At 45.3% G+C, this 23,609-nt stretch overlaps 1 protein-coding gene across 4 annotated transcripts in view; it reads left to right on the top strand.

Moving 5' to 3' along the window:
* The window catches only part of LOC129869445 (microtubule-associated serine/threonine-protein kinase 2-like), a 284,626-nt gene that overhangs the window by 110,471 nt on the left and 150,546 nt on the right, over nt 1-23,609 (top strand). The window contains exon 1 of one of the 4 annotated variants that reach the window (XM_055943870.1): nt 9,456-10,920. The exons of the other annotated variants lie outside the window; for them this stretch is intronic. Within the exon in view, the coding sequence (XP_055799845.1) occupies nt 10,882-10,920 (39 nt within the window). The 5' untranslated portion in view covers nt 9,456-10,881. Of the gene's footprint in view, nt 1-9,455; nt 10,921-23,609 lie in introns of those variants that run through there. 4 annotated transcript variants of the gene reach the window in all.

The following is a 23,609-nucleotide window of genomic DNA, read 5'->3' on the forward strand; positions in this document are numbered from 1 at the left end:
GGTCTGGGACTGGTAGCACGTCCGGTGAACAGGTCAGGGTTCCATAGCCGCAGGCAGAACAGTTGAAACTGGAGCAGCATCACGGCCAGGTGGACTGGGGACAGCAAGGAGTCATCATGCCAGGTAGACCTGAGGCATAGTTCTAGGGCTCAGGTCCTCCGAGAGAGAGCAAGATAGAAAGAGAATTAGAGAGAGCATACTTAAATTCACACAGGACACCGGATAAGACAGGATAAATACTCCAGATATAACAGACTGCCCTAGCCCCCCGACACATAAACTACTGCAGCATAAATACTGGAGGCTGAGACAGGAGGCTCAGGAGACACTGTGGCCCCATCCGATGATACCCCCGGACAGGGCCAAACAGGCAGGATATAACCCCACCCACTTTGCCAAAGCACAGCCACCACACCACTAGAGGGATATCTCCAACTACCAACTTACCATCCTGAGACAAGGCCGAGTATAGCCCACAAAGATCTCGGTTGTGCCGTGTTGTGCCGTACAACCCTTAGTTTGAAGATGTAATCCGGAGACAGGTGTTTTATACAAAAGCCTTCTTTCTGTGTTCTCTTCTTAGACTCTCCGCATTTGGCAGTCACCTCTCTGCTTCCACCGGGCATTCTACTGATTAAAAAAAAATCATATTCCGTGACAACGACACCATTTCTTTCCCACCATTGTCATCACCAGACTTTACATTGTCTTGTTAAATTAAAATTATTTCATTGATTTCCTCATTATCTGATTCATTTTGAGAGTCAGAGAGACTCCGGCACTGGCACGATCATCCTCCAGAAAGTAGTCCATCACAACGTTTTCCCACTCAACTTTGTTGATAGCAGTATTATCTCCAGGGCAGCAATGTTGAGAGCAGTAGTAAAACTTTTTCAAGTTATCTTAAAAAAAAAAAAAGGTACGGTAGACAGGATTTTCCACTCATGCTTAGCAGCTCATGTTATAGACAGAAGCATGCTACATGGCAGACCAATCCGAACTCATCTCTCGGCATGTCCAGCCCATCCATTTCTCAGCCAGTCATGGCTAGCGGGAAGGTTCCTGTATTTTTCCATGGCTAAACCAACTTGTTATTTAACAATTTATTCATATTTACAGATGGCTGACAAGTTTGTTATTAAGATGCATGAAAGTACACATTCCACAAGACATTTCTGCTGAAAAACGTATTTTAATCTTGAAATGCCTCTCCTGTGAAGTAGTGACATGCGAAAACAAATTGGCTCCGTATTTAAAATGATGGAGAACAAGACATGAAGGAACTTTGGTGGAGTTTTGGTGCAGGTACAGCCAACTAGCGCAAAAATTATATTGCGATATTTTCAAGACAGTACGATATTATCTCTATGTAACTGCATCGATTTTTTTTTTTACCCCCCAATCTCTACTCTAAATCACTGTTTTCTCTGTCGGGGTTCTGGTTAAGGGGACAGAAATATGGGAAGAGAGACGGAGAGATATGGATACTGAGATCCAGAGACAGGTTGTGGTTGTGTGTTCGCACGCTAGCTGGAATGGCACTGGGCTCCTGGTCTGGAGTGGGAGGAGATAAAGGGGCTATAAGCATCCACTCAGCCTGACTTGATGGCTGGTGAATGTATGACCAGTGGAAAATAACTCACGGCTGTCTGTCCGTGGAGTGGGGTGGGGTGAGGTCAGGGGCAGGGCTCTGTCTCTGACCACTAACCTTAAACCCTAGCTTTAACCTTTAACTTTTCAGGCTGTGGTGTGGTAAATCACAGTGTTGGCTGAACCTGTAGTTTACAGTATAGGCTTGAAGTATGCTCTCTTTTCTTTTGAGAAGACACAAGACTGCACAGTTGTGTGTGATTGGATGAAACTATCTGAAATAGTAATCTAACAGCGTCTCTGTGCGCTACTGCCTTCTACCCTCTCTCGCTCCCTATCTCTCTGTTTGTATCTTCAACCTGCAACTATCAGGAAATAACACTGATCATATGTTTTCACACTTTTACTGTGTTAGTTTCATCAGCTGTTGTACAATGTGATATAAAACATAGGACAAAAAGGTAATTTGACTGCATTGGGCCTTTAAAGAATCCTGTATGAGTCTGCTGACTTCCAAAGGCTTCAAGCTTTCTTTTAAGAGGCATTTTCTCAGCTTTCGGCAATACAGGTGTGATAGAAGAATGAAGCCGGTGTTTAACATGGGCTTTGCTACACAGAAAGCAGCAGTTGATTACTCCATTGTCAACACTTTGATTTAATCAGTAGATCTAGATCAATATCTTTGAAAATATCATATAAATATCATCAGCTTTTAAAACAATTCAATCTGTTTTCTTTGATCATATTTTGGACTAGTGGGGCAATTTCTCCACTAGCCTACCGATTGTTCCTGCAGTGAGGCAGATTCACCATCTGCTATCAAATCATTTATCTGCATTTGGTCTCCAAAAAGCCTACCAGTATGCAAATTGGAAGCCAAATTAACAGCTCGCTAACCGATGCAATTCGGTAAGCTACAGACGAGACACTTACTTTAACGTCAATGTCTTGCGAGTCCTGATGGACCTTATATCGAAAATACAAACGAGAACTTTAGTTAACTTTTCCGGATGCGATACCATGAACATATGACAACATAGTATGATTTATGAATGGCAAGGATATACATTAACGGTCAAAAGTTTGGACACACCTACGCATTCAAGGGTTTTTCTTTATTTTCACTATTGTAGAATAATGGTGAAGACATCAGAACTATGAAATAACACATATGGAATCATGTAGTAACCAAAAAAGTGATAATTAAACAAATCAAAATATAGTAGTAGCCACCCTTTGCCTTTGACAGCTTTGCACACTCTTGGCATTCCCATAAAATAAAAAATAAAAAAAAACCTTGAATGAGTAGGTGTGTCCAAATTTTTGACTGGTACTGTATGAGATAGACTTTGTTCATTTATTTCGACACCTTTTCTAAACTAAGCTGTTCGTCAATCCAAGCTCAGTAAATAGCCTAAGCGCCACCACTGCATGACTGCGTATGAAGCACACCAGGGTCCAATGCTAACTTTTTTTCTCACTGGCCCCAACCAGTTGGGCAAAAATCTACTGGCCCAAACAGAATTTCTCCTGGTCCGGACATGGTGTAGTTAAGTGGATAGGGGTCATGCAGGGCCTATAGGTTGGCATGCTTCCTCTCTATATTCAGATATTAATAGGCTACATTTGGTTATTATTATATGTATTAAAATCTGCGTAATATAATTTAGCAATGCAAGTCACTCGCAGGAACGTGGTGGTGCTTGAATAACGACCAATCACATAGCTCAAATACAAATAGCATGACATTTACGTGTGTGGTCTTCAATGGTTTTCAATGGTAAAACTCTGGGCTGTTGCTGGGCCACTCAACGACATTCAGAGACTCGTCCAGAAGGGTTGTTGTCCTGTTTGAAGGTAAACCTTCGCCCCAGTCTGAGGTCCTGAGCACTCTGGTGCAGGTTTTGTTCAAATATCTCTCTTTACTTTGCTCTGTTCATCAGACCAGAGAATCTTGTTTCTCATGGTCAGAGTCCTTTAGGTGCCTTTAGGCAAACTCCAAGCGGGATGTTATGTGCTGTTTACTGTGGCTTCCGTCTGAGCTTCCATCTGGGCATAAAGGCCTGATTGGTGGAGTGCTGCGGAGATGGTTGTCCTTCTGGAAGGTTCTCCCATCTCCATATAGAAATTCTGGAGCTCTGTCAGAGTGACCATCAGGTTCTTGGTCACCTCCCTGACCAAGGCCCTTCTCCCCTGATTGCTCAGTTTGGCTGAGAGGCCAGCTCAAGGAAGAGTCTTGGTGGTTCCAAATTTCATCCATTTAAGAATGATGGAGGCCACTGTGTTCTTGCATACCTTCAATGCTGCAGAAATGTTTTGGTACCCTTCACCAGATCTGTGCCTCAACGCGGTCCTGTCTGGGAGCTTTACGGACAATTCCTTCATCCTCATGGCTTGGTTATTGTTCTGACATGCACTGTCAACTATGGGACCTTAAATAGACAGGTGTGTGCCTTTCCAAATCAGACCGAATGTCTCATGGTCTGACAAACATCGCTCTATGATGGTGTTAATGTGAGAATTTCATGGCTACTGATGTGAGTGCTACAAGTGATAGTCATTTAGACAGGTTACCTTGGCCTGGTTTCCCTTTGTAATCTGTGATAGTTTACAAGCCCTGCCACATCCGACGAGCGTCAGAGCCGGCGTAGTAGGATTTGATCTTAGTCCTGTATTGACATTTTGAATGTTTGATGGGTCGTCGTAGCGGTATTTCTTATAAGCGTCCAGTTTAGTGTCGCACTCTTTTAAAGCGGCAGCTTTAGCCTTTAGGTCAGTGCGGATTTTGCCTGTAATCCATGGCTTCTGGTTGGAATATGTACGGTCGGTCACTGTGGAGACGATGTCGTCGATACACGCTGGTGACTGATGTGGTAAACTCCTCCAATGTTATCGTATGAATCCCAGAACATATTCCAGTCTGTGCTTGTGAAACAGTCCTGTAGCTGAGCATCCGCTTTATCGGACCAATTCCGTATTGAGCGTGTCACTGGTACTTCTTGTTTGAGTTTTTGCTTGTAAGCAGGAATCGGGCACTTAGAGAGTTATGGTCAGATTTGCGATATGTAGGGTGAGAGAGAGCTTTGTATACTTTTATGTATGTGCAGTTAAGGTGATCTAGAGGTTTTTGGACTCTAGTTGCACAGGTGACATGCTGGTAATAATGAGGTAAAACAGATTTCAGTTTCCCTGCGTTAACATCCGCGGCCATTAGGCGTGCTGCCTCTGGATGTGCATTTTCTTGTTTGCAAATTGCCTTATACAGCTGAGTGCGGTCGTTGTGCCAGCATCGGTTTGTGGTGGTAAATGGACAGCTACGGGAAATATAAATGAAAACTCTTGGTAAATAGGATGGTCTTCAGCTTATCATGTGGTATTCTAACTCAGGCGAACAAAACCTTGAGACTTAACATTAGAGATCGCTTACCAGCTCTTGTCAAGAGACGCACACCTAACCTTACCCGAAACTGCCATTTGGTCTTGACGATGCTTAGAAAAACCAGCTGAATTTCTATCATCAATGTCCTTGTTCAGCCATGACTCAGAGACACATAGGATATTAGTTCTTCAGGTCCCGTTGATATGATCGTCTCGAACTGAGCTCGTCCATTTTGTTCTCCAGTGATTGTTTTCCAATAGAACGGAGAGTAGAGGCGGTTTATCTTCTCGTCGACGTAGTCTCGTCAGGGAGGCTGGTTTGCCTCTCTTCCTCCGTCTCTTCCTGTTTCGAGTCCCTTGGATTAGGGCCTGGTCCTCGTTAAAGTAGGAATCTTCCTCTGTTAGCTGTTCTAATGTCTAGAAGCTGTTTACGGTCGTGGGAAATGATGGCGGCAGTATTATGTTAAGATCAGTGTAAAAAACAAACACATAATAGCAGAATTGGTCAGAAGCCAGTAAGATGGCAGCTATCCACTGCCATCTTCCATAAAGTGTTATTTCACGCAGAGGTCACTCCGGCCCGTGGTGTGTGTCTTCAACATTCTTGCATCCTCAGATCCCCTTGCCTTTTGACGCACACACACACACACACACACACACACACACACACACACACACACACACACACACACACACACACACACACACACACACACACACACACACACACACACACACACACACACACACACACACACACACACACACACACACACACACACACACACACACACACACACACACACACACACACACACACACACACACACAGGGGCCTCCTCATTAAGAGTGGTCCCTTGAGGAGAGGGGCTGTACAGGCTGCTCTCCTGGCTGACACCTCCAGGATTGATTCTGTGTGATGAGTGCCTTTAGGAGTCTCTGGCCCTTCTATAGAAACTGCTACTCCATCATGACTAATTACTTTGTAAGAAAACACTGTAGAAATTGAATTTCTTGTACTTATTTTTGTACCCGTCTTTCGCGCGTACCTTTCTAGTTCCTTTGTACGTCACTTGTAAAGCGCTCTCTGCCTTCACTGAACAAGTGCGTCCTCTTGCCTCATTCTACCTCTCCATCACTCCCCCAACATTCTCTGCTTGTCTTTCCCTTTCAGCATGCATAGGAGTTAAATCCACTGTCCTCTCCCGTTCCCCTCTCATCCCGCTCTCTACTCTTCTCTTTCCCTCCCTCTCTCTGTACTCTTCTCTTTTCCTCCCTCTCTCTACTCTTCTCTTTCTTTCCCTCTCTCTCTCTACTCTTCTCTTTCCCTCTCTCTCTACTCTTCTCTTTCCCTCTCTCTCTACTCTTCTCTTTCCCTCCCTCCCTCTCTACTCTTCTCTTTCCCTCTCTCTACTCGTCTCTTTCCCTCCCTCTCTCTACTCTTCTCTTTCCCTCCCTCTCTCTACCCTTCTCTTTCCCTCTCTCTCTACTCTTCTCTTTCCCTCTCTCTCTACTCTACTCTTTCCCTCTCCCTCTCTCTCTACTCTACTCTTTCCCTCTCTCTCTACTCTTCTCTTTCCCTCTCTCTCTACTCTTCTCTTTCCTCCCTCCCTCCCTCCATCTCTCTACTCTTCTCTCCCCCCCCCTCGCTCTCTACACTTCTCCCCCCCGCTCTCTACTCTTCTCTTTCCCTCCCTCCCTCTCTCTACTCTTCTCTTTCCCTCTCTCTCTACTCTTCTCTTTCCCTCTCTCTGTACTCTTCTCTTTCCCTCTCTCTGTACTCTTCTCTTTCCCTCTCTCTCTCTCTCTACTCCTCTCTTTCCCTCCCTCTATCTGTACTCTTCTCTTTCCCTCTCTCTCTATACTCTTCTCTTTCCCTCCCTCCCTATACTCTTCTCTTTCCCTCCCTCCCTCTCTCTACTCTTCTCTTTCCCCCTCTCTCCTTTTGGTGGTGTTGAATGAAAATATCACTGACTGTAAATATCTTTGTAAATTATTTGATTTATTTGAAACAACTTGAGTAGTGTAATATTAGGTGAATGAAAGACTAGTGTAATGTTAGGGAATAAAGACTAGTGTAATGTTAGGGAATACAGACTAGTGTAATGTTAGGTAATAAAGACTAGTGTAATGTTAGGTAATAAAGACTAGTGTAATGTTAGGTAGTAAAGACTAGTGTAATGTTAGGTAGTAAAGACTAGTGTAATGTTAGGTGAATGAAAGACTAGTGTAATGTTAGGTGAATGAAAGACTAGTGTAATGTTAGGTAATAAAGACTAGTGTAATGTTAGGTAATAAAGACTAGTGTAATGTTAGGTAATAACGACTAGTGTAATGTTAGGTAATACAGACTAGTGTAATGTTAGGTAATACAGACTAGTGTAATGTTAGGTAATAAAGACTAGTGTAATGTTAGGTAGTAAAGACTAGTGTAATGTTAGGTAATAAAGACTAGTGTAATGTTAGGTAAGAAAGACTAGTGTAATGTTAGGTAATAAAGACTAGTGTAATGTTAGGTAATAAAGACTAGTGTAATGTTAGGTAATAACGACTAGTGTAATGTTAGGTAATAAAGACTAGTGTAATGTTAGGTAATAAAGACTAGTGTAATGTTAGGTAATAAAGACTAGTGTAATGTTAGGTAATAACGACTAGTGTAATGTTAGGTAATAAAGACTAGTGTAATGTTAGGTAATAAAGACTAGTGTAATGTTAGGTAATAAAGACTAGTGTAATGTTAGGTAATAACGACTAGTGTAATGTTAGGTAATAAAGACTAGTGTAATGTTAGGTAATAAAGACTAGTGTAATGTTAGGTGAATGAAAGACTAGTGTAATGTTAGGTGAATGAAAGACTAGTGTAATGTTAGGGAATAAAGACTAGTGTAATGTTAGGGAATAAAGACTAGTGTAATGTTAGGTGAATGAAAGACTAGTGTAATGTTAGGTGAATGAAAGACTAGTGTAATGTTAGGTAATACAGACTAGTGTAATGTTAGGTAATACAGACTAGTGTAATGTTAGGTGAATGAAAGACTAGTGTAATGTTAGGTAATAAAGACTAGTGTAATGTTAGGTAATAAAGACTAGTGTAATGTTAGGGAATAAAGACTAGTGTAATGTTAGGGAATAAAGACTAGTGTAATGTTAGGTGAATGAAAGACTAGTGTAATGTTAGGTGAATGAAAGACTAGTGTAATGTTAGGTGAATGAAAGACTAGTGTAATGTTAGGTAATACAGACTAGTGTAATGTTAGGTAATACAGACTAGTGTAATGTTAGGTAATACAGACTAGTGTAATGTTAGGTAATAAAGACTAGTGTAATGTTAGGTAATAAAGACTAGTGTAATGTTAGGTAATAAAGACTAGTGTAATGTTAGGTAATAAAGACTAGTGTAATGTTAGGTAATAAAGACTAGTGTAATGTTAGGTAATACAGACTAGTGTAATGTTAGGTAATAAAGACTAGTGTAATGTTAGGTAATAAAGACTAGTGTGATGTTAGGTAATAAAGACTAGTGTAATGTTAGGTAATACAGACTAGTGTAATGTTAGGTAATAAAGACTAGTGTAATGTTAGGTGAATGAAAGACTAGTGTAATGTTAGGTAATAAAGACTAGTGTCATGTTAGGTGAATGAAAGACTAGTGTCATGTTAGGTGAATGAAAGACTAGTGTAATGTTAGGTAATAAAGACTAGTGTAATGTTAGGTAATACAGACTAGTGTAATGTTAGGTAATAAAGACTAGTGTAATGTTAGGTAATAAAGACTAGTGTAATGTTAGGTAATAAAGACTAGTGTAATGTTAAGTAATAAAGACTAGTGTAATGTTAGGTGAATGAAAGACTAGTGTAATGTTAGGTAATAAAGACTAGTGTAATGTTAGGTAATAAAGACTAGTGTAATGTTAGGTAATAAAGACTAGTGTAATGTTAAGTAATAAAGACTAGTGTAATGTTAGGTAGTAAAGACTAGTGTAATGTTAGGTAATAAAGACTAGTGTAATGTTAGGTAATAAAGACTAGTGTAATGTTAAGTAATAAAGACTAGTGTAATGTTAGGTAGTAAAGACTAGTGTAATGTTAGTTAATAAAGACTAGTGTAATGTTAGGTAGTAAAGACTAGTGTAATGTTAGGTGATAGAAAGACTAGTGTAATGTTAGATAATAAAGACTAGTGTAATGTTAGATAATAAAGACTAGTGTAATGTTAGGTAGTAAAGACTAGTGTAATGTTAGGTGATAGAAAGACTAGTGTAATGTTAGATAATAAAGACTAGTGTAATGTTAGGTGATAGAAAGACTAGCTTTAGAGGAGAAACGGTAGCTAGCTGTTAACGACCGATAGGAGGCTGACTGACTGTGTTCAAATATTGTTGTCAAATAATTAATTGGCCTATCGTCGTATCTGAGCACTCATGATTAATGAATTGTAATGCAATAAAAAGCACAGACCACAGATTAGTATGTGAGGAACTGTGTGTGTGTTTGGTCTCCTGTGTGTGTGTTTGGGCTCCTGTGTGTGTGTGTTCAAACGCAGCCCCTTGTTTTGATGAGAGAAACGGGGCTGTGGCGACAGAGTGAGGAGGAGGAGAGTACGAGAGGCGGAGCTTCTATCCCTCCTCCATTCATTCTATGTAAATGCACTGCCGCCTGCTCGCGTCCGATTGGTTGGCTTCCCGAACAGCTCTTCAGACAAACGAGAGAGCACAGGGAGGGAGAGAGACATAGGAAAGGAGAGTAATGCGGAGTGTGTGTTATTACAGGTCCTGTTCTAATTAAGCCGGCAGGCTGCAGTGAGACGGACGATCAGTCTGCGCGCCCCTTTCTCTCCCTCTTACCCCTGAGGTCCCATTGTCATCATTAATGTCTATCCCAAACTGTCCATGAATTATGGAGTAGTGAAGTCTCCATAGAAATAGTGCCTGTGGGGAACAGATAGACGGACGGAAGGACAGACAGAGAAAGAAAGAGGGGGATGAAGAACACAGCTGTAAGCCGCCACTGTGCATGCTCCTTCTTCTGCACAGCGCAGGCTCAGTGAATGTGAGAGAGAGGGAGCGGTGTGCCCTTTGCTGAACGGATGAATGGGAGAGGAGCAGAGGGAGGCTGAGCTTGGAGACAACACAAGCTTCACAGAGAGAGAGAGAGAGGAAAGAAAGGCAGGGAGGACGAGAGAAGCAAGCTCGTATACCGCTATCACCCTAGTTACATCAGAGCTGTACCGACTTCCACCGGCAACAAACCAACACAGGGGGACGTGAAGAGGACTGTTCTGATCTGAGCCACATATAGAAGAGGAGCTGTATAAAGTTCCCGTCTGTTCCCCGGGCTGTTGAGTTCCTGTCTTTGTACCGAGTGGCGGACAGACAGTGCCGTGCCGTGCTGGTCATGCGTGTGGAATGTTGCGTGGCCCCATTGAGAAGAACAGAAAACAAACAAATGCTGCTGAACCTTTCAATTTCAGGAGGAAGTTACACTACAGTGTGAATCAGGGAGGGACTAAGCGGTACTAGAAGTCAAAGGAAAGACTGTTTAGCGTTTTGCACCAACCGGCAGAAACTTCAAGACTGCCGAGGCATGAGGCAAGCAGACGCTCTGAAAGAAAGGAGAGGTATTTCTTCCGTCTGGACGATGACACTGCTCTGAAAGAAAGGTGAGGTATTTCTTCCGTCTGGACGATGACACTGCTCTGAAAGAATCCTGCTGGACAAGAGGAGAGAGGGACGGGAGTATGAGCTAACTCACCCTCACTAATCCACCCCTAAAAGGTGCCTGTTCACGTCCCCCGGATCCTGGCGCACCTTCTCTATCTGTCCCAAACCCCAGAGGTAGTAACCCTGTACTCCTAAAGAGGGGTGAAGCTTCCTGGATATAGACTCCACTGTACGACTCTACAGCAGAAGCAACATGGACGACTCCAGTATTCTCAGACGTAGGGGTCTGCAGGTAAGGAGAGCTCCCAGCTGACCACCAATCATCAACAAGCTCCCTCACATCCATATGTTACCAGACTGCTGGTTTGTTGTGTTTGTGTACTGACCGCAGGCATTGTGTAGGCTATATGTATTGCCTTCAGTACTCCTGTGCTGTTGTAGTACTGTATAAGTGTTATTAGTCAACCTGTTACTGTGTGCTTCTGGGCAGTAGCTGTGGTAGTGTCCCGTGTGATCAGCCTGCTTGATACAGGCAGGCGAGGCCGGGGCAGGGCAGGGCAGGGCATGGCTGAATAGGATTTCTGTCCTGGATAAGTTTAGGTCCAGAGTCTACCTGTCATTTTGACATGGCCTACATATTCTACCTGGTAACCGACTCGTTCAGTTTAGAGGGTGGATTCATGCAGACCCTGTCAGACCCTGTCTGCTTCATATACCTTCCGTGTGTGCTATGACTTAAATACTGACTAAGGCCATGTCTCCAGGCCGTGTGTGTGAGTGAAGGGCTCTGAAAGGCCAGCTCTAGTGTGACCCTCCTCTGGCTTGCAGTGACGGGGATGCCCGTCTCAATTCACACTCTGCCCTGCAGTGACGGAGATGCCCGTCTCAATTCACACTCTGCCCTGCAGTGACAGGGATGCCCGTCTCAAGTCATACTCTCTGCCCTGTAGTGACAGGGATGCCCGTCTCAAGTCATACTCTCTGCCCTGCAGTGACACAAACAAACATCCACACACACTTTATTTTTTATATCTCACCCTTTCTATATCACAGACAGACAGACAGACAGACAGACAGACAGACAGACAGACAGACAGACAGACAGACAGACAGACAGGCAGGCAGGCAGGCAGGCAGGCAGGCAGGCAGGCAGGCAGGCAGACAGACAGACACTCTTAGTTCATATCACACAGAGGCAGTGTTGTAAAGTACTTAAGTAAAAAATACTTTAAAGTACTACTTAAGTTGTTTTTTGGGGTATCTGTACTTTGCTTTATTACTTATACTTTTGAAAACTTTTACTTTTACTTCACTACATTCCTAAAGAAAATATTGTACTTTTTACTCCATACATTTTCCCTGACACTAAAAAGTACTCACTACATTTCGAGTGCTCAGTGATATTTATTCCCTTAGTAATTTGTTATGGATCCCTAACTAAATAAACATCTGCATTTTGAAAAAATCTTTTTATAATTGTTTTATAAACGAAAGCATAAAGATGCTGATGAAGAAATACAGTACTGTACAGTATATGCTTTATCCGACATTTTGCGGTTGCATGAGGTCGCCCATGCAGCTTTATGTAGGTGCTGAGGCTTTATGACTGTGCCATCAACTTGATTATTTAGCAGACATCACTTGCTTATATTCAGTCAGCACATATATCTTAAGAAGCAGTGTCTTAGACCACTGCGCCACTCAGGCGCTGTACAATGTGACCTGTCTGGAGTAGGCTACAGTACTACAGTAAGAGCAAAATAATCCTAACATTTCCACACCCTAATTGTAGTCTAAGTTTCTCTTAGAATAAAAACCTTAGTGTAACAACAGTTTTAGTAAGTACTACTGAAGTCGTGCACAATTATCACTTTCTATTTAGGTTTATGTCGCCCATTCATTGTCAGAGACAGTAGCGCCTTGGAACCCAAAAGCATAATCAGTGCTCTACCTCCCCCTTGTGGTGGTCTGGAGCAATGAAGTGGTGACGCAGGGTACCGTACTAAACCACAACTTACCTCGAAGTCCCGCAGCATAGTCGCAAAACTTTTAGTGGAGCAACCACTGTATATAGGTCCTGGATGGCAGGAAGCTTGGACACAGTGATCTACTGGGCCGTACGCACGACCCTCTAGCGCCTTACGGTCAGATGCCGAGCATTTACCATACCAGACGGTGATGCAACCAGTCAGGATGCTCTCGATGGTGCAGCTGTAGAATTTTTTGAGGATCTGGGGACCCATGCCAAATCTTTTCAGTCTCCTGAGGGGGGAAAAGGTGTTGTTGTCTCCTCTGTCTCTGTGTGGTGCTCGCGTATGTCTACACTTTGTGTAACTGTTAGCGATGATGCTAATGATAACCTTATTCTGGTTAAATGTTAACTACAAAGTAGCCTATGTCTATCTGGCAGAATGATATCATGATTATTTACATCAATCCAGTGGCCATTTGTTTTGCAAAGTCTGCAATCACATGAGCGCTACAGAAACATCGCTAACCAAACAGGTTAACTAATTCAAAAGTGGTCACCTGATGTGGTTTAAGCATTATTGTGGACTTAAAACATCCAAGGGTGACACCTCTTCCTGACTGTTTGTCAGCTTGTGGTTTAAAGTGATTCTTGTGTACTTTTGTAAACTTTTCAGCCAGTAGTTCTGAAAGTATCACTCAAGCCAAAAGTCACATATGTGCACCATGTCATTGCTCTCTCTGCTATGTCCACAGAGCCCACACTCTAACCTCATTGGATAATGCTGGGCAGGACTCTTGCTACAGGACTCAACAACACCTAGCTGTCACTCAAATGCGAGGGGCTGAAGCTCATTGGCTAGAACTCAGATTTTTAGGGGGCTGGCCCACGTGGGGGAAAATGTAGGGTCACTTTCAAACTCACATCCCAAAATATACACATTTCACTTCACATGATTATTGCGGGCATGACACATTGTGGGTATAAAAACTATTTGTGTATCTCTAATAATAATGTGTACTTTTCTAAAGACAGTAATTCTGCTCATAGATTATGCATGTTTGGAACTACACATGAACACATCCAGCCCAAAGCAGGAGGGTTAAAACATACTTTATTAGTCGCAAAATTACCGGAGCTTGTCTTTAAAGAAAGGTATGTGTAATAAAGAGGACAGGACAGCAGTGTCTTGGTGAGGGCCTGTAAAAGCAACCTGATATTTAAGAGGACAGATTGAAGTCTTCCAAGGATTGATCTGAAAAGTTGAGCTCAGCTCAGATCCCGGGTTATTGTGTGAGAGAGTGCCCGATTTTTGTCCGTTTGATTGTGCATTTTGTGATCGACTTTGTGTGGGTGTGTGTGTAAGTGTGAGAATGTGTCTGGGTGCAAACAGACAGTCAGTTAGCGTCTGTGTCTGTGTTTGAGTGTGTGTGTGAATAGGCCCACCGTGGGATAAAGCTGAGCTATGACCATGTGTGTGGTCTAGAGCTGATTTCGTTCATTACTATAAGGAGCCTATAATAGAGAAATGTGACGTTTCCAATAAAATAAGTTTGTTAATATGGGTGATGTTTAAAGGGACAAATGATAGCTAAAACCTTCAAACTAGTAGTTTAAAGGATAGTTAAAGTAAACTGTGGTTAAAAATGTTGTAACTTTTATCATTCAATTTATTGTTATCATATTAATTCACTAAATGTATCGCAATATGGGTTTTTGTCCATATTTACCAGCTGTAGTGGACTGTAGACTGTGTGTGCTGGGGGACGGGGAATTTGTTACTCTGAATCCTCTGGCATGGCTGGATACCCATGGCTGGACAGCAGAGGCAGTACTATCAGCTCCCACACCGAAACACACACACACACACACGCACGCACGCACGCACGTATACCCTTCCAATCCCAAAGCTAATAGTGTAAGTAAAGAAACTGCAAAAAAGTATTCAGAACCTTTACTTGGTACATTGTTGAGGCACCTTTGGCAGCGATTACAGCCTCAAGTCTTCTTGGGTATGACACTACAAGCTTGGCACACCTGTATTTGGGGGGTTTCTCCCATTCTTCTCTGCAGATCCTCTCAAGCTCTGTCAGGTTGGATGGGGAGCGTCGCTGCACGGCTATTTTCAGGTCTCTCCAGAGATGTTCGATCAGGTTCAAGTCCGGGCTCTGGCTGGGCCACTCAAGGACATTCAGAGACTTGTCCCGAAGCCACTCCTGCGTTGTCGTGGATTTGTGCCTAGGGTCATTGTCCTGTTGGAAGGTGAAACTTCGACCCAGTCTGGAGCAGGTTTTCTTCAAGGATCTCTGTATTTTGCTCCATTCATCTTTCCCTATATCTCCCAGTCCCTGCCGCTGAAAAACATTCCCACAGCATGATGGTGCCACCACCATGCGTCATCGTAGAGATGGCGCCAGGTTTCCTCCAGACGTGACGTTTGGCATTCAGGCCAAAGAATTCAATCTTGATTTCATCAGACCAGAGAATCTTGTTTCTCATGGTCTGAGAGTCCTTTAGGTGCCTTTTGGCAAACTCCAAGCAGGCTGTCATGTGCTTTTCACTGTGGCTTCCGTCTGGCCACTTTACCATAAGAGCCTGATTTGGTGGAGTGCTGCAGAGATGGTTGTCCTTCTGGAAGGTTCTCACATTTCAAATGAGGAACTTTGGAGCTCAGAGTGACCATCGGGTTCTTGGTCACCTCCTTTGAGGGATAGAGTGAGACGGTATGGAATGAGACGGTATGGAATGAGACGGTATGGAGTGAGACGGTATGGAGTGAGACGGTATGGAGTGAGACGGTATGGAGTGAGACGGTATGGAGTGAGACGGTATGGAGTGAGACGGTATGGAGTGAGACGGTATGGAGTGAGACGGTATGGAGTGAGACGGTATGGAGTGAGGCGGTATGGCGTGAGACGGTATGGCGGGAGAAGGTATGGCGGGAGAAGGTATGGAGGGAGAAGGTATGGAGGGAGGAGGTGGGGGGGGTGGTGGGGAGGTGGGGGGGATACAGGGAGGAGGTGGGGAGGGAGGGATACAGGGGGGAGGTGGGGAGGGATAGAGGGAGGGATAGAGGGAGGGATAGCGTGAGGAGGGAAGGAGGTGGGGAAGATGGAGGTGGAGAGGGATAGAGGGAGTAGGTATGGAGGGATACAGGGAGGTGGGGAGGGAGGGATACAGGGAGGTGGGAGGGAGGGATACAGGGAGAAAGTGGGGAGGGATAGAGTGAGGGGGGAGGATGAATGGAGGGAGGAGGTGGGGAGGGATATAGTGAGGAGGAGGAAAGGAGGTGGGGAGGATGGAGGGAGGGAGGGAGGGATGAGGTGGGGAGGGATAGAGGGAGGTGGGGATGGATGGAGGGAGGGAGGTGGGGAGGGATAGAGGGAGGGAGGAGGTGGGGATGGAGGTAGGGAGGTGGAGAGGGATGGAGTGGGGAGGGATTTTTTTATTTTTTTTATTTCACCTTTATTTAACCAGGTAGGCAAATTGAGAACACGTTCTCATTTACAATTGCGACCTGGCCAAGATAAAGCAAAGCAGTTCGACACATACAACAACACATAGTTACACATGGAGTAAAACAAACATACAGTCAATAATACAGTGAAAATAAGTCTATATACAATATGAGCAAGTGAGGTGAGATAAGGGAGGTGAAGGCAAACAAAATATATATATAAATAAAATAAAAAAATATATATAAAAAGGCCATGGTGGCGAAGTAAATACAATATAGCAAGTAAAAAAAATAACACTGGAATGGTTGGTTTGCAGTGGAAGAAGGTGCAAAGTAGAGATATGGGGAGGGAGGTGGGGAGGGATAGAGGGATGGAGTGGGGAGGGATAGAGGGAGGGAGGAGGTGGGGATGGAGGTAGGGAGGTGGAGAGGGATGGAGGGAGGTGGGGAGGGATACAGTGAGGAGGTGGGGAGGGATAGAGAGAGGGAGGGATAGAGGGAGGGAGGTGATTATGGGGATACCTAATACCACTGAGCCTTCTCTAGGGACAGCCTCCTCTTTTCTCCTCCTATTTCTTCCCAGTGGTAGAGTCCTGGCCAGCCCAGGACAGCTGCCTGTGAAAACCATGCATATATTACCAGACTGACACAATGATTATGTTGATGAGAGAATTCTTTCTTCAGCTTCTACTCATCATCTTTAGTACAGCGGTCTTTGTTCAACCTCAAACCATTAGCTACTGTGCTGGCTGTTGCGTTTCCACTGGACAGTTGGGGGTCATTGATTTGGCTAGAGATCCCTCTCGCCCACTGTGGTCTAACCGTGTCTGCTGACTGCATTTCCCCTCCCAATCTCTGCCTAATGGTGTGTGACTGCGTCTCTCCTGCAGTTGACCCTGCCAACTAATCTGGTGAACCATGTAGGGTAGGATTAGACCTGCCTGCCTGTTTGTCGCTCGGTCACTGTAGTGTGAGGTTCAATGCTCAATGTGCTGCGCTGCTAACACACTGTCTGTTTCTGTATAAACACACACACACACCCTGACACACACATCCTGATACACACACACACACATACTGACTAATCTGCCGGCAGTCAGTTTCCATCCCAAGTGGCTGACATATGAGTTCACTAATGGTCCCGGGTCTGTCATACTGGGCTGTTTGAATGGCTCACTCTGATGTACACTACACCTTTTTATTATGCAGTTGTGAGGGTATTTCAGTTGAAGAATGACACTCCTTTTCACACTTTGAGTCTTTAGTTTGAAGAGAAGACTTTGGAGGTTAACTGAAATATAGAGAGCAGTCAATTATTTTCTGTCAGGCAGCATCTTTCCTCCTTTGTCTCTCGACAGACAGACGGAGACATAGACAGTCAGACTGAGGGGTTGAGAGAGCTTCAAAGTGTCAGTGTGAGATCAGGTGCAGAGATAGACGAGGAGGCTGAGATGGGGTGAGGGTACGAGGGGAGAGCCACAGGCCATGGCTCCATTCTGATGGTGCTGGCTGGCTAGCAGCAAGTGTGGATAATTCACTTTTTGGTCCACCAGCCACTGTGGCAGATAGATGAGAAAATCTACCAGCCACTCAGATGTTTTACGAGCCCAAAAATGTTTCATTACACACACACACACACACACACACACACACACACACACACACACACACACACACACACACACACACACACACACACACACACACACACACACACACACACACACACACACACACACACACACACACACACACACACACACACACACACACACACACACACACACACACACACACACACACACACACACACACACACACACACACACACACACACACACACACACACACACACACACACACACACACACACACACACACACACACACACACACACACACACACACACACACACACACACACACACACAAACAAACAAACAAACAACAACAAAAACAGATGAGCATGTTTTGTAATTTTTCTAAAACAGGAAATGTATTACTAGTAAGAAGAAATCTGGTATATTGCTTCGTTTAATTTCTTTTAACCAATGCATGTTAAAATAAATAATTTAGACCCAATAGTAAAAACAGATGAAGTTCTACAAATGAACATGAAGAATCAAGTTCCTGCCCTGCTACAAAAGGCTGACTGATACAGCTAATTCATTAATATAGTTCAGAGCTCTGCACTGACGTGTTTTACAAGGAGTACATGATGTGCTCCTAAGTAGAAATGTAGAAGCACAGAACAATTCAAGTATTTCAGTGTTTTAATTATTAAAAATGACTAAGTTCATGATTAAATGTTTTTGGGAGTGATCCATGCTCTATCAAGCACAATAATTCAGTGAGACAAAAATGTTCCGCTTCCCCTTTAAGAGAAGGGCTGTTACCGTGGTAACTTGGGCACTCCCTTGTCTGTGATGAAAAAATCTCAGACTGCGACATCCTAACAGCAGACAGTTGCAGCAAACTCAATCTAACATTGACAACAACCTAACGTTAGGCTGTGAACAAAACGATATAATTGGCCAAGAAACACGATGACAAGTCAGACTTTAGTAGCCTTTCTTATCAGTTCCACTAACTTCTACATGTGGCCTTTGGATTAAAAACTGTTCCCAAATGCTCTGTGTGACCACCTGCCAACGTGGCTGGAGAAATAGACCTTCTTTCTTTGTGGGTGGGTGTTAATTTTCAAGGGCAGGCTGGTAAATGTTTCTCCTGCTTCGGAGGTGGAGAGAGAAAATATGGAGGGGGGAGTGGGGTTGTTTTATTGTGGAGTTGGATGACTGAAGGCCCTGGTAGTGACTGTTTAGGCTTTTAGTCATGCTCTGCTCCATCGCTGGTCTGGTTATTAACCAGCCTGCTGTTTACAACTGACCCAGGACCTGTTAGCCTGGCCCTGGCCCCAGCCCTACAAACGGCACAGGGCTACTGTATATTAAACATTGACTCAGGCAGTGAAACATTGAATAGCTAACCCACAGTACAAATCAAGCCCTCACCCTCCAGTCGTCCTACAGGCAGTCGTCAGTCTCTCACCGTCTCTACACGCTATGATCTATAGTACTTAATGACTCCCATAAATCACCCAGGTCATATGATGCTGATGCTCATATTCCCCTGAGCTTTGTGAATGTAGAGCTCTATCTACTGGAGTAATGTAATCGTTCTGTCTTCCTCCAGCCACACACACACCGATCTTCTTAGCTGCTTAATGACCCTGAGGTCCTGGACCTGATCAAATTAAAATATCTCTCGTCTCTCCCACCCATGGTCAGTTTCCCCTTCCTCTCTGTTCTGTAATATGTTATGTAATATGTTTCATGTGGACCCCAGGAAGAGTAGCTGCTGCTTTCGCAACATGGGGATCCTAATAAAATACCAAATACCCTTCCCTCTTGCTCTGTACTGTAGGAGCTTGCCTTGCATGGCTCGGGGTAATCTGGTCTTTTGGCAGGGAAACAATTTCTAAGTAAAAAGCCTCTAATTCATTAAGGAATTTAGGGGATAGGAGAAGGAGGGTGAAACTGAGGAGGAGGAGGGTGAAACTGAGGAGGAGGAGGGTGAAACTGAGGAGGAGGAGGGTGAAACGGAGGAGGAGAAGGAGGGTGAAACGGAGGAGGAGGAGAAGGAGGGTGAAACGGAGGAGGAGGAGAAGGAGGGTGAAACGGAGGAAGAGGGTGAAACGGAGGAAGAGGGTGAAACGGAGGAAGAGGGTGAAACGGAGGAAGAGGGTGAAACGGAGGAAGAGGGTGAAACGGAGGAAGAGGGTGAAACGGAGGAAGAGGAGGAGGGTGAAACGGAGGAGGAGGAGGAGGAGGAGGGTGAAACGGAGGAGGAGGAGGAGGAGGAGGGTGAAACTGAGAAGGAGGAGGGTGAAACTGAGGAGGAGAAGGAGGAGGGTGAAACGGAGGAGGAGGGTGAAACGGAGGAGGAGGAGGAGGGTGAAACTGAGGAGGAGGAGGAGGAGGGTGAAACTGAGGAGGAGGAGAAGGAGGGTGAAACTGAGGAGGAGGAAAAGGAGGGTGAAACTGAGGAGGAGGAGAAGGAGGGTGAAACTGAGGAGGAGGAGAAGGAGGGTGAAACTGAGGAGGAGGAGGAGGAGGGTGAAACTGAGGAGGAGGAGAAGGAGGGTGAAACTGAGGAGGAGGAGGAGAAGGAGGGTGAAACAGAGGAGGAGGAGGGTAAAACTGAGGAGGAGGAGGGTAAAACTGAGGAGGAGATGGAGAGAAAGAAAGATAGCAACATCCCCCAATAAAAACACAACTAGTAATCTGCCTTTCTGTGAGAGGGATTTTAGAGGTCATTATAACGGGTGGGAAGGAATGCTGCAAGACACCTGCTCTCCATCCCTCTTCCATCCGGCTGCACCGTGTATGTGTCTTGGCGTGTGTGTGTGTCTCGGCGCGTGTATGAGGATTGCTGCATCCTGCTGTTGGTCAGGAGGTGAGGAACATGAGTCCTATGGCCCTCAGATTTCAGGTGAGCTGGTACGGCATGAGGCTGCCCATCCTGAAGGAGATAGGAGAGTCTGTTACCACATCTATAGAGATATGAGAGTCTGTTACCACATCTATAGAGATAGGAGAGTCTGTTACCGCAGCTATAGAGACAGGAGAGTATGTTACCGCAGCTATAGAGACAGGAGAGTCTGTTACCACAGCTATAGAGATAGGAGAGTCTGTTACCGCATCTATAGAGACAGGAGAGTCTGTTACCACAGCTATAGAGACAGGAGAGTATGTTACCGCAGCTATAGAGACAGGAGAGTCTGTTACCACATCTATAGAGACAGGAGAGTCTGTTACCGCAGCTATAGAGATAGGAGAGTCTGTTACCACAGCTATAGAGACAGGAGAGTCTGTTACCACAGCTATAGAGACAGGAGAGTCTGTTACCACAGCTATAGAGATATGAGAGTCTGTTACCACATCTATAGAGACAGGAGAGTCTGTTACCACAGCTATAGAGACAGGAGAGTATGTTACCACATCTATAGAGATATGAGAGTCTGTTACCACAGCTATAGAGACAGGAGAGTATGTTACCGCAGCTATAGAGACAGGAGAGTATGTTACCGCAGCTATAGAGACAGGAGAGGATGTTACCACCGTAGTAGAGATGGGAGAGGCTGTTACCACCGTAGTAGAGATGGGAGAGGCTGTTACCACCGTAGTAGAGATGGGAGAGGCTGTTACCACCGTAGTAGAGATGGGAGAGTCTGTTACCACCGTAGTAGAGATGGGAGAGGCTGTTACCACCGTAGTAGAGATGGAAGAGGCTGTTTCCACCGTAGTAGAGATGGGAGAGTGTTACCACCGTAGTAGAGATGGGAGAGGCTGTTACCACCGTAGTAGAGATGGGAGAGTCTGTTACCACCGTAGTAGAGATGGGAGAGTCTGTTACCACCGTAGTAGAGATGGGAGAGGCTGTTACCACCGTAGTAGAGATGGGAGAGGCTGTTACCACCGTAGTAGAGATGGGAGAGGCTGTTACCACCGTAGTAGAGATGGGAGAGGCTGTTACCACCGCAGTAGAGATGGGAGAGGCTGTTACCACCGTAGTAGAGATGGGAGAGGCTGTTACCACCGTAGTAGAGATGGGAGAGGATGTTACCACCGTAGTAGAGATGGGAGAGTCTGTTACCACCGTAGTAGAGATGGGAGAGGCTGTTACCACCGTAGTAGAGATGGGAGAGGCTGTTACCACCGTAGTAGAGATGGGAGAGGCTGTTACCACCGTAGTAGAGATGGGAGAGGCTGTTACCACCGTAGTAGAGATGGGAGAGGCTGTTACCACCATAGTAGAGATGGGAGAGTCTGTTACCACCGTAGTAGAGATGGGAGAGGCTGTTACCGCCGTAGTAGAGATGGGAGAGGCTGTTACCACCGTAGTAGAGATGGGAGAGGCTGTTACCACCGTAGTAGAGATGGGAGAGGCTGTTACCACCGTAGTAGAGATGGGAGAGGCTGTTACCACCGTAGTAGAGATGGGAGAGGCTGTTACCACCGTAGTAGAGATGGGAGAGGATGTTACCACTGTAGTAGAGATGGGAGAGGATGTTACCACTGTAGTAGAGATGGGAGAGTCTGTTACCACCGTAGTAGAGATGGGAGAGGCTGTTACCACCGTAGTAGAGATGGGAGAGGCTGTTACCACCGTAGTAGAGATGGGAGAGGCTGTTACCACCGTAGTAGAGATGGGAGAGGCTGTTACCACCGTAGTAGAGACGGGAGAGGATGTTACCACCGTAGTAGAGACGGGAGAGTCTGTTACCACCGTAGTAGAGATGGGAGAGGCTGTTACCACCGTAGTAGAGATGGGAGAGGCTGTTACCACCGTAGTAGAGATGGGAGAGGCTGTTACCACCGTAGTAGAGATGGGAGAGGCTGTTACCACCGTAGTAGAGATGGGAGAGGCTGTTACCACCGTAGTAGAGATGGAAGAGGCTGTTTCCACCGTAGTAGAGATGGGAGAGTGTTACCACCGTAGTAGAGATGGGAGAGGCTGTTACCACCGTAGTAGAGATGGGAGAGTCTGTTACCACCGTAGTAGAGATGGGAGAGGCTGTTACCACCGTAGTAGAGATGGGAGAGGCTGTTACCACCGTAGTAGAGATGGGAGAGTCTGTTACCACCGTAGTAGAGATGGGAGAGGCTGTTACCACCGTAGTAGAGATGGGAGAGGCTGTTACCACCGTAGTAGAGATGGGAGAGGCTGTTACCACCGTAGTAGAGATGGGAGAGGCTGTTACCACCGTAGTAGAGATGGGAGAGGCTGTTACCACCGTAGTAGAGATGGGAGAGGCTGTTACCACCGTAGTAGAGATGGGAGAGGCTGTTACCACCGTAGTAGAGATGGGAGAGTATGTTACCACCGCAGTAGAGATGGGAGAGGCTGTTACCACCGCAGTAGAGATGGGAGAGGCTGTTACCACCGTAGTAGAGATGGGAGAGGCTGTTACCACCGTAGTAGAGATGGGAGAGGCTGTTACCACCGTAGTAGAGATGGGAGAGGCTGTTACCACCGTAGTAGAGATGGGAGAGGCTGTTACCACCGTAGTAGAGATGGGAGAGGCTGTTACCACCGCAGTAGAGATGGGAGAGGCTGTTACCACCGCAGTAGAGATGGGAGAGTGTTACCACCGTAGTAGAGATGGGAGAGGCTGTTACCACCGTAGTAGAGATGGGAGAGGCTGTTACCACCGTAGTAGAGATGGGAGAGGCTGTTACCACCGTAGTAGAGATGGGAGAGGCTGTTACCACCGTAGTAGAGATGGGAGAGGCTGTTACCACCGTAGTAGAGATGGGAGAGGCTGTTACCACCGTAGTAGAGATGGGAGAGGCTGTTACCACCGTAGTAGAGATGGGAGAGGCTGTTACCACCGTAGTAGAGATGGGAGAGGCTGTTACCACCGTAGTAGAGATGGGAGAGGCTGTTACCACCGTAGTAGAGATGGGAGAGGCTGTTACCACCGTAGTAGAGATGGGAGAGGCTGTTACCACCGTAGTAGAGATGGGAGAGTCTGTTACCACCGTAGTAGAGAT

This window comes from Salvelinus fontinalis, chromosome 14 (genome assembly GCF_029448725.1).
Source record: "Salvelinus fontinalis isolate EN_2023a chromosome 14, ASM2944872v1, whole genome shotgun sequence".
NCBI classification, from domain to species: Eukaryota; Metazoa; Chordata; class Actinopteri; order Salmoniformes; family Salmonidae; genus Salvelinus; species Salvelinus fontinalis.